At 40.8% G+C, this 11,958-nt stretch overlaps 2 protein-coding genes across 2 annotated transcripts; one reads left to right on the top strand and one right to left on the bottom strand.

The window, feature by feature from the left end:
- Window positions 1-3,094: 3,094 nt before the first annotated feature.
- On the top strand, window positions 3,095-4,356 carry LOC140823178 (uncharacterized). Its single transcript, XM_073184365.1, has 2 exons — window positions 3,095-3,907; window positions 4,186-4,356. The coding sequence occupies exons 1-2, from the start codon at window positions 3,211-3,213 to the stop codon at window positions 4,281-4,283; spliced, it is 795 nt and encodes a 264-aa protein (XP_073040466.1). The 5' UTR covers window positions 3,095-3,210; the 3' UTR covers window positions 4,284-4,356.
- Window positions 4,357-4,457: 101 nt separating this feature from the next.
- LOC140824311 (uncharacterized) lies at window positions 4,458-5,582 on the bottom strand. The gene has a single exon (XM_073185912.1). The coding sequence runs from the start codon at window positions 5,580-5,582 to the stop codon at window positions 4,458-4,460; it is 1,125 nt and encodes a 374-aa protein (XP_073042013.1).
- Between the last annotated feature and the right edge of the window lie 6,376 nt (window positions 5,583-11,958).

Here is an 11,958-nt window from a genome sequence, read left to right as displayed (position 1 = left end):
TGTGCTGTGAGAAAGAGAAATTTTGTTCATCAAACTTTACATGTCGAGAAATGTATAATCTGCCATCCATACTCAAGCATTTATATCCCTTATGTTTGGCACTATATCCAATAAACGTGCAGGGGGTGGATCGAAGTGCAAGTTTGTGCTTGTTGTAATTTCTAAGACATGGAAAACACAAACATCCGAAAGTTTTGAGAAATGACAAATCTGGAAGTGTATTATATAGCTTATGAAGAGGGATATCATTATCAAGCACAGAACTTGGAAGACGATTAATGAGGTAAACGGCAGTTAGAAAGGCATCATCCCAAAATGTCAAGGGCATGGATGCATGTGCAAGAAGAGATAGGCCTACTTCAGCAATGTGTCGGTGTTTGCGTTCAACAACACCGTTTTGCTGTGACGTGTGAGGACAAGAGACCCTATGATTAATCCCATGGGTTTGAAGAAATGATGTTAAGGCTTGAAACTCCCCTCCCCAATCGGTTTGAATGGCTTTGATCTTTCTGTCAAGTTGATTTTCAACATATGTTTTGAAGTGTAAAAAGGCTTTGGTGACTTCGGATTTATATGTTAGAAAATATATCCACGTAAATCTACTGAAGGCATCAACAAAGCTAACATAGAACTTGAAGCCATTTCTGGAGACAGTGTGTGCAGGCCCCCAAACATCAGAATAAACAAGTTCAAGAGGTGCTGAAAATTTGGTGTGTGAGCTGGGAAAAGGGAGATGATGGCTTTTACCAAGAGCACATGCTGAGCAAAAAGTAAGTTTTTCATTTCTGGGAATAGAAACATTACAACGTAATAAAACTTGTTTCAGAGAAGATAAAGAAGGATGGCCTAGTCTAGAATGCCATTGACTTAACATGCTATTTGACAATTTGATTGAATGCTGTAAAAGAGTAGGAGACTTTGCAGGTGAGAGGTGTGTACTGAGGCAAGCTTCTGAAGTGGATAGGTCAGGGAGTGGTGTCCCAAGGTCGAACCTATATAGCCCATCATGTAAAGTTCCTCGAAGAAGAACCGTCTGCGTTGCTAGGTCCTTCACAAGACAAAACCGTGGATGAAATTCAAAAAAGACACAATTATCATGAGCAAACTTGCTAACACTAAGAAGATTTTTGGTAATATAAGGTACACGAAGTAGATTTTTCAGTAGAAAAGGTTGTGAAGAAAAGGGTGATCGAAATTTAGAATGGCCTATATGTGAGATTGACAAACCTGCACCATTCCCCATTTGGACTTTACCATTACCAGAATATTCTGAACCAAGGGTGAGATTTCCAAGCTCATTTGTAACGTGATGCGAGGCACCCGAATCAGGATACCACCAATCTTCAGTGGTTGATTCACAAGAGGCAGTGGCAAGAGCAGCTGCTGGTAAATTTGACAGAGGAGACTTGTTGAAATTTTGTGTCGGCTGTCGAGATTTTGGAACAAAATCTTTTTCAAAACGGTAGTAGCATATTTCAGCAACATGACCTGTTATTCCACAAATTTGACATATTGGTCGAGCATTGTTGTTATGCCATCCTCGTCGACCTCCTCTGAAGGTTCTGCCACGACCACGTCCTCGAGAGTTTTGAGGGGATGGTTGGGTTTCATTCCTCTTTTGATGAAAAAGAGTGGCTGCATTGGTGAAGCTTGATGTGTTGTTGGCATTGAGATTGTAGGCATCAAGTCTTCCCTCATGAGATAACAGGAGAGCACCAACTTCAGGTAGAGATAGAGTGTCAACTCTTGAGGTGACGTGCACTACTACAGAATCATACTCCATGCCTACACCACCAAGGACATAAAGTATCTGATCCTCGTCCGTAACGGGATGGCCACAAGCAGCTAAGAGATCCATGTATCCCTTCATCTTACTGAGATAATCTTTCATGCTTAGTGTGCCTTTTTTCAGTGTTTGGAGTTGTAACTTGTACTGCATAACACGAGCTTTTGATCTAGTTGCAAAGAGTCGCGAGACTCGAGCCCATATTTGGGACAATGTGTTGCAACCAATCATCTGAGCTTGCACAGCTTCAGTCATGGAAGCTAGCAGGAATGAGAATAGGAGTTGGTCTTGTCGACACCAAGGCATGAACAAAGGATTAATGGTATCGTCTGATCCATTTTCAGAGATGATGTTGGTAGGAACAGGGGGGTTTTCAAGAATGAAAAACTCAAGTCCCAAACCTCGAATGCCTGCGAGAATCTGAAGCTGCCATAGGAGGAAGTTATCATCTCCTAGTTTTACCGAATTGATCTGATTAGCAGGGTTGATGATGATTGGATTCGAATTTGCAGAAGCGGCTGGAATATTTCCCATGGAGGTAATATGGGATGTGGCGTCTGCCATTGAAGCCGGCTCTGATACCAAGTTAAAGAAAATAACAACGAGAAAGAAGATGATTCTCAGCTAAAACTAATCCATTTCATTTCATGCTTTGCTCGTATTTCATTTACAATATTTATGAATGCTATCGTACCACTACAATGTGACATCTGTTAAAAAGGAATCTAATTTGTTACAACGATTTAACCAATTCCTTTGTTCTGGAACAATCCTTGGATCGTGTAATCTACTGGATCAGCTATACAACTATTGCATGAGCTTGCGTTCTTGGATGGGCTTGAGTTGATGGGCTTATCCATTGTTTTGGGCTTTGTTGTTGTAGATCCTTTATCTTTGATCACATACTTTTTCAAATTCAAAATCAATGAAGTTCAAGGTGTGATTCACGACATTCATCACGTACTTTTCAAATCAAGAAGTTTAATCTGATATCAATATGTTAAACCATCGGATTAACGTTATTGAAATATCAAATCAACTCTCAAGAAGATCAAACACTCATGAAATCTAAATTCCACGAGAAATTTTTATTGAAGAGTATAATCAATGGATCAAGATTGCAACATTAAGTCTATATTTGAATCATAAAATTCAATTTGTATCCGCATTTTATTTAACGAAAGTAAGAAATTTGTGTTAAAATATTTCAATTGGATATTTCGCATACTCAAGACAACGATGGAAGAGCTTTTGCAAGCGGATAAGCAAGAATTCAAATTTTTTTGAAAAGGGTGAAAAAGTGACTTCCTTTTTCATATTCTCACAGCACCACCACCGAGCAAGAAAAGTAGTTCATCTGCCCAAAAGTAAATTCTTTGAATTACAATTTACACCTCTCCCTCAATCATCTTTCCGCACTGAAAATGCAGAACTTGAACAAACTCCATCTTCTTCAACTCCTTTTCCTCCACGTTTTCGCTCCCCCGTCATCGAAATCCCAAGAAATCCCAGTAAGTCGCTGTGGGAGCACGGTCATTCAAGAACCTTTCGTAGCTCAAAATCCCACAAATTCTTCAATCTTAAACCACATGATCCTCTGCAATTCTGGTAAATTATACTTCAGAACCACCATCGGCCTTTTCCCGGTATCCTCCATTGATTACTCTGCCAAACTCCTGACTGTTTCCCACACTTGTTGTTCTTCAACTTCCAACTTTATATCCCCCTATCATCTTTCTGCTGGATTCCCTCTTACTCCAAGCTCGAACTCGGTAATACTACTAAATTGCTCAAAGAAAGTGCATAAAATTCCATCGTCCTCGTGTGATAATCATACTCGGTGGACTTTTGATCATGGCTGTGGCAATTTATCTGTTAAAGGGTTGTTTTCTTGTTTGGCCTTTGATGAATTTGAAAGGTTGGGAAAGAGTTTTGATCCCTACAAGGAGATGGACTGCACACATTACAGGCGAGTTTACAGAAATGGTGACAGATTAGAGATGGGAACCCAGATTCGTTTCGATATTCCGGATCATGTTCCAAATCCTTGTGATCAGTGTGAGAAGCCTTATGGGAATTGTGGGGTGGGGTTAAGATGCATCTGCCATCCTAGGAAATGCAGTAAGTTTTTTCTTTTGGAGCAATTCATATATATTTTTTCTTCAAAGCGTAACCTTTTATATTAAGTTTCGAATTTCGCATCCGTTCATGACTTGCTTCATATACCTGACTCGAATATGTATCCCATACAATCAAATTTCAATCAAAATGATCAAACTGTGTTGCAAAACACTATTTTGAAGCTTAAAAACCGTCGAAAACTTGTATAACTATGAATTACAATTTTTGTATTTGAATGTTTTACCAATACATTCACACATTCATTGTTGCTCTTGCAGAAGATAAGGTGATTTCAGTGGGTGCAGTATTAGATCCCATTGGGAACATCATTTTCTCTATGTTGATCTTCTTCATCGTCATGATGGAAACTCTTTGAGGATATATACCCAGCTGGGCGATGGCCGATACTAGAATCCCACATTAAATTTAGCTGCGCAAATTATGTTATTAATTTATTGCGTTATTAAGAGTTTTTATAAGCAGTTATTAATTCTTGTTTATGTGTTTATCTAATTGATAATTTTTTTTGACGGTAAAGCTTGTAATTTTATTAACAAATAGTAAGATCGTTCATTACAAGGTCAACCAACCAAAAAGGAAAATTCCCATGTCCCCAGACAAAGGGAGACTGAGAACAAATAGCAAACGAAGCGAGTTTGTGTGCAACAACATTCGCCGAACGACGGACATGGCTAAGAGTGATTAAATGTTGTCCGAGCAATAATCTTTTAATGTCTAATGCGATTGCACCTGTATAACTGAGATCCTCAGCTGGGTTGGTGACTGCTTGCACCGCCAGCAGGGAATCAGTTGTGATCTCATGGATAATTAAATCTTGATCTTGGATCACCCGTAATCCTTCACGAATGGCCACCAATTCCCCGTGGACCACCGATAATGGCTTGGAGATTTTTCTTCCAAAGGCTATCAGGATGTGTCCCTCATGGTCTCGCACTGTCCCACCGATTGAGTAATTATTAGTAGCCTCATTAATTGTTGCATCCACCTCCAATCGCCTATGGTTCACCTGCGATTTCTTCCAGCGTACAACTGGAGGTGCCGGGCTTCGCTGATGGCCAGAATTCAATGATTCTTGAGCTGATTGGTAGTCTCGAAGCAGGGATTCACTCCATTCAACATTCAGCCGATCAGACCTGAGGACCCTGTCATGAAGGAGACGATTTCTTTCTTGCCAGATAGCCCATGTCCTCATCACAAAGGTCTCAAAATCAGTAGTAGTAAACACGGCTTTCAGCCGCAAGAATATGTCGAGAAGATCAGAATATTGGAGTAGCTTCAGGTCGGTCATGAACACTGTGCCCTTCCAACTTTGTTTTGCCACCGGACACCAGAAGAGTGCATGGCAAGTTGAGTCCCTATGGTGGTGACATAATTGACAAGAGGCCGAGACAGGGACATGATGCGCCATCAAGTTCGCTTGAGTCGGGATTATATTTGAAAGAGCTCGCCACCAAAAGATGCGGAATTTAGACGGCACAGACATTGACCAGAGAAATTTCCACCACTTTTTAGATTGGAGAGCAGAGCTATGAGTGGGAGGTTTATAGAATCCAATGTCGACTTTATACCCATCTTTCACAGAGTATTTCCCTTTGGCATCATGAAACCAGTATCTCGAATCTTCAGACAATCCAGTAGCTATCGGAAGCGCCATAACATCCTGGACGATATAGGAGGGGAGAGCCTTACGCAAGAGGGTTTCATTCCAAGAACCATTCAAAATCAGTGTATTAACAGTTTCAAGGTCTGACTGGTACCCTGGAGGCCGACATAGGGACTGGATGCCCGGTATCCAATGATCCTGGAATGTTGAGATTTTAATTTCCGGTACAGACTCGCCATCGAATCCCCTCCTTTAAAAGCTGTCTGCTCCATAGAAGCGATCGCCAGATATACGAAGGATTTGATCCAAGGGCAGCATGCATAATGTCCTGGTATTTAAAATATCTGGCCTTGAGAACACGCGCCACTATAGATTCTGGTGCAGTGATTATTCTCCATAGTTGTTTTGCTAGCAGAGCTTTATTAAAGGATTCCAGCTGCCTAAATCCCAAGCCTCCCATACACTTAGGAACACATAATGCTTGCCACGTTTTCCAGTGCATATTCCTCTTTCCGTCATGCGTTCCCCACCAGAAGTTAGCACATTCTTTCTCTATTTCATTACAGATAGCCTTTGGGATGTGAAAGCAAGACATCGCATATGTGGGAATCGACTGGAGCACAGACTTGATTAGAGTTTCTTTCCCACCGGCTGAGAAAGTTTTATGTCCCCATCCTTGCAGTCTGGTAACCACCCGCTCAATTAGGTATCGAAACTGAATCTTCTTTTGTCGTAGGGAAAACGTCGGGAGGCCCAAATATATCTCATGCCCCTGGGTGATAGAGATAGAAAGCCTATGTTTTATCGACTGAGTTATTGCCTCATCAGAATTGGGACTGAAAGAAAGCGATGATTTCTCAAAGTTGATGAGCTGGCCCGAAGCCTTTTCATATAGCCAGAGACACTGACGAATACCATCGCATTCCTCAACTGTAGCTTTGAAGAAGATTAAGCTATCATCTGCAAAAAATAGGTGAGAGATAGGTGGGCAAGATGTAGCAATACGCACTCCTGTTATCAATTTTCGAGCTTCCCACGCTTTCAGAATAGACGAGAGGCCTTGGGCACAAAGGACAAATAAGAATGGGGAGAGCGGGTCTCCCTGACGCAATCCTCGCCCCGGGCTCAGGCTGCCAATGATCTCGCCATTGAGTGCAAAGGAGTATATAACAGAGCGAACGCACCACATCACTTTGTCCACCCATGCTTGAGCAAAACCTAGTTTCATCATAATCTGTTCCAAGAAGCTCCACTCAATGCGATCATATGCCTTACTCATATCCAGTTTTAGAGCCGCATAACCTTTCTTCCCTTTTTTCCTACTACGGATCCAATGTAGAGCCTCAAAACCAAGAATAATGTTATCAGTGATCAACCGTCCCGGAACAAAGGCACTTTGGAACTCATCAACTGTATTTTTCATGATAGGCCGAAGTCTATTTGTCAGGGCTCGGGCAGCAATCTTGTAACACACATTGCACAGGCTAATTGGACGAAAATCTTTCATGGTCATAGGGTTTTTAATTTTTGGAATAAGAGTGACAATGGTTTCCTGCCAGTCTGCAAACTGCCTCCCTCCATTTAGAGCTTCCAATACCGCCATGGTCACTTCCCTGCCAATTTCATGCCAGTATTTTTGGAAAAATAAAGCCGACATACCATCCGGTCCGGGAGCTTTATCCGGGTGCATGTCGAACAGAGCTTTTTTGACTTCCTCAGGCGAGAATGGCGCACATAGGACCAGATTCATTTCTTCAGAGACCATCGGCACGATGTGATCGATGACTTGGGACATGACCTGATCCGAGGGATTAGACGACATGAATAAGTTGGAAAAGTAATCTAGGACAATCTCCGTCATACTGCCTTTATCTGTACACCAGTCACCATGAGAAGACACTAGCCCACTAATCAAGTTCTTAGCCCTTCTACGTGATGCGCAGATATGGAAGTACTTTGAGTTCCTATCCCCATGTGCAAGCCAGCTCGCTCTGCTACGCTGTTTCCAGTATACTTCCTCCTTAGATGCTAGGATCTCGACCTCTTTCTCTAGTCTCTGGATATCCAACGCAGAATCTTGCCATTGGTCCTGAGATTTCAGGCCATTAAGTATCTCCCTTTTTTGTTTGAGTTGTTTAGGGAGGCGTCGGAACCTGTCACTTGCCCAGTCCAACAGGGTTTTTTTGCAATGGGAAATACGGTCTTGTAGGCTTAGAGAAGCATCCAGCGAGATCCATCCCCTGACAATTACATCTGAGCAATCCTTCTCAGTGGCCCAGTGTGTTTCAAAGCGAAACATAGAATTACGGGGATAAATCTGCGTAGCAGCTCCTCCAAGTTCCAAGAGGATTGGCCTGTGATCAGAGTGGTAATATTCCAGCGATTGAGCTCTCGCTGTAGGATATAGAAGTCTCCATTCAAATGTTCCAACATAGCGATCTAGGCGCTCAAAGATAAGTTCTCCTTCGGGACGTCTGTTAACCCATGTAAAGAAATCCCCGCTGCCATGCAGATCTTGAAGGGAACATGTATCGAGGGTATCCCGGAAAGCCAGAGTCTGATGGAGAGACCGCAGATTGCCTCCCTTCTTCTCTGTATCAAAACATACTTCATTAAAATCTCCACACACCAACCATGGTAGACTCCTGTATTCCGGCATCCCATGAAGTCGAATTAACAGATCCCATGACATGTCTTTTATGTGAGTCTGGGTTACCATAAAACCCAGTGAATCTCCAGAGCTTCTCAGAGTGTCTCACTGTGCAGTCAATGTGACCCATAGTATAAGACTGAATTCGTACGTCTAGATGTTCTTTCCACATGAGCATCAGGCCTCCACTCCTGCCAAGACAATTTACTACAAACAAGCCCGAAAATCCAAGTACATTCTTCCACCAATGACATTGATAGTCCCTCAATTTCGTTTCAGATAGGAATAGGAGGGACGGGTTCTTTTCAGCGACAAGTTGCTTGAGTTCCCGGAATGCCCGTTGGTTCCCAAGCCCCCGAGCATTCCAAACAATACAACTCATAGCTCTCGGCGGGGTTGCTTAGCAACCACCGCCGGTGATGTGAGTGACAAGTTTTCTTCTGACTCTTCAAGAACCCTCTTCTTCGACTGCTTTTCAAGATCCATGCACGAATTGCCAAGCTCAACTACGATTTTCTCGCCCAGTCTACTAGGAGAACGGTGGCCACCAGAAGTAGAAACCTTTTCTCTAGCGCGTCGTTTCCATTTTTTCTGGCCTGGCACTCTCGATTGCTTATCAATACCAGTTGAGATGCATTGTTCCACCTGGTCAGTCACAATTACCTGTGCCTGCTTTCCTTGCCGAAATATACCCGTTTCAGGTTTAGGATGAGAAGCTTGATGGGCGACTAAACCTATAGAGTTGAGGTCGGGAACCATCTCCTCACTGGCGGAAACCGATTTGCTACCCCCTTTGATCCCCCACTGCTGGACTTTTTATTGATTTTCACTTTGTCACAATGCAAGGCAAGATCCACTGAAGCACTGTCATCTGACTCCTCGTCCTCTTTGGTGCGGCTGGTATGCGATAGCTGCCTGTAATTTCCTGTTAATTTCGGCGGGGAGGCCTGCCTTGACTTATTGGAGTTCAACCCTCGGTTAACCGCTTGAAGCCAAGACCCATAACGAAGTTTACCGTCCCCCTCAGGCTCCGCATCACAGTCACGGAATGTATGTCTGATACAGCCACAACGATAGCAAAAGTCTGGCACCCGCTCATAGGCCAATATGACAATTACTTCCTCGTCTTCCCTGTTCAAGGAGAGTCGAATGTGTTGCTTAAGCGGTTTAGATATATCAATACGTACCTTCAAGCGCGCGTAGCGACCCATAGCAAGCCCGTTATCTCTGGTATCAATCTCCTCTATATGCCCTAGGTGCCCTCCCAGTTTTTCCAGGATGTCCTTGTGCATACAAACTATCGGCAGGTTGTAGCATTGGATCCATAGAGAAACTTCCGTAAACGATAGCATGCTGGGGGTTTGTAATCCTCTTGGTTCCCTGAAGACGATAAGGTTCCTAAAGATATTCCACGGCCCGCCTGAGATAGCTCGCTTTCGATCTTGTAAAGACTTGAAATCCAGAAGAAACATATTGTCTCCCAGTGCACCGATCTCAATATGTTTATTGGCTTGCAAAATACGGGGGATCTGGGTGACGAAAGCCTCACGGTTAATTGCCTTGGAAGAGAATACTTTGGCCACTAAACAGGTTTCAATGTGTTTTGCGCCGATCAATAGTGTTTCCGCCTCAATCAGGAGCGGTTGATCATCTGGTGGTTGACGCGAGATCTTGAGATCATTGACAAGGCGCGCAACATCTTCGGGATCCATTATGATATGTGCTTTAAACTGGAATGGAGTTAACGATTTAACGTACGAATTTGCAAAACAAAACCTACACCATGGTAGGGAAGAGACTCTCACTAGCGGCTCCCCCAGGAAACCCTAGAAGAGAAAAGCTTCTGTTTATCTAATTGATAATTGAGACTATCAATTATTCACAAAAAGTCATGTTAGACCGTCTCACGAATCAATTTATGAGACATATCTCTTACCAAACCTGATTTATGAAAAATATCATTGTTCATACCAAAAGTTTTATTTTTCAGCCAAGGTATAAACCCGATCGACTCGTCTCACAAATCAGAAAGGACCTACTCTGATTTTTTTAGATTATAAAATAGGAAGTTGAATTTACTCATGCGTAACTTGTTAGAAATTTAACATAATATTGAATTATATTCGACCTACATATGCAGAGCATAACACGTAATAATCGATATGCAGAAAAATAAAAGCATGAACAAATTATAACCTCTAGACTTTGATATTGAAGTTTGATATTAGAACTGTCAAGATCTCACGAACACAAAAAACATAAATCTGCAAAACATTTATACCAGTGTATAGATGATGTGTTTCTGAATAATTGCATAAATTTAAGGACTTGTATGTCATATTTATAGATGTTTTCTAATCATCATAATAAGACTATAGATTTGACAAATATTGATGATATTTATCTATGTTGTAAATCAAATCTTATGATATTTACCATATTAATCTAGACAATATTTTTTATTCATTTCCGATAATTATGAAACGTCTCTTATATTTATCATAATTAGATATGTTGATCACGATTAAATTATTTTATGCACTTTAATAAAATAGTCTAACATTCTCCCACTTAATTGGATTTTGCCATGATCGAAAATGTGTTGAGAGGGGATGAATAAAAACTTTAAAATATTTTACGTTTAAAACAATTGCAATAGCTCGTTCCTTAAATGTTCAAAAATGAATCGAGTTTCGAAAAATTATATTGAGTTCGGTTCTAAACCGAAACATAACCTTCTGAGAATCTATTAAACATTTTGTAAAACATTTGAAGAATGAGCAAGTCGGATGTATAAAAAAATTTGGTTAAAATATTTTATCAAATACTTAAAATGCTTCAACAATGCATATAAAAACAACAATAAAATAAATATCCACAAATTTGTTTATATATGTTCTGATATTAACAACTTCTACATCATCACTTCTTCAACTTAGAAAATATCCACTATAAGACTTTGATATATACAATACATACAAACCCATTTTGGCACTTATCTATTGTCTAATTAAAACTCCTAGCACACTCTTGATTGTAGACCGCAACCTTACAATGTGCATAATATTTTATATTTATTATGTCAATATTACAAATATCTGACATACTGTTTGGTGCAATAATTGTCCTTGCTTGGTAGAGCGATCGAACCATTATGCTTGAGCTGCTGTGCGGTTTAAAAGATTTGAGTTGCACTATTACTACTAGCTATAACTTTTGGTAAAGCGGTAAGCACTCGATCCTACAATTGGTTTCACAGCCAAGGTCATGGGTTCCATTTCCATTGATTGCAAGGAGTGCAATTATTGGGTGTGAGATTGTTGGGTGCAATAATTGTCCTTGCTTGGTAGACCGATCGAACCATGATGCTTGAGCTGTTGTGCGATTTAAAAGTTTGAGTTGCACTATTACTACTAGCTATAGCTTTTAGTAAAGCCGTAAGCACTCGACCTACACATACTTTCATAAGGACTTCTCATGTGTAAACTATAGCTCAAGTTAGGGTTACAAAAGACAAGATAAGATAAATAAATGAAAGGAGTACAATGACGGATAAATTTGCACACATTTAGATTTTGCATCTTCAAATTAGGGTTACCAAAGACAATATAAGATAAACAAACAGAAGGAGCACAATGAAGGATTAATTTGCGCACATTTAGATTTTGCATCTTATTTTCTTCAACTCTATACATTTCTTTTTTTAGTCAAGAATATGATTTCTTACTTTATTTGGCTCATCTTCACTTGCATTTATTTTTTTTTTTCAAAATTTCT

This window comes from Primulina eburnea, chromosome 2 (genome assembly GCF_022965805.1).
Source record: "Primulina eburnea isolate SZY01 chromosome 2, ASM2296580v1, whole genome shotgun sequence".
Lineage (NCBI taxonomy): Eukaryota > Viridiplantae > Streptophyta > Magnoliopsida > Lamiales > Gesneriaceae > Primulina > Primulina eburnea.
The sequence above is the reverse complement of the archived record's forward strand: the minus strand, read 5'-3'. Positions and strand labels throughout refer to the sequence as shown.

Coding starts and splice junctions, on each gene's coding strand:
- LOC140824311 (XM_073185912.1), bottom strand. CDS start 5,582: ATGGCGCTTCCGATAGCTACTGGATTGTCTGAAGATTCGAGATACTGG.
- LOC140823178 (XM_073184365.1), top strand. CDS start 3,211: ATGCAGAACTTGAACAAACTCCATCTTCTTCAACTCCTTTTCCTCCAC. Junction 3,908..4,185: donor CTGCCATCCTAGGAAATGCA/GTAAGTTTTTTC, acceptor TTGCTCTTGCAG/AAGATAAGGTGATTTCAGTG.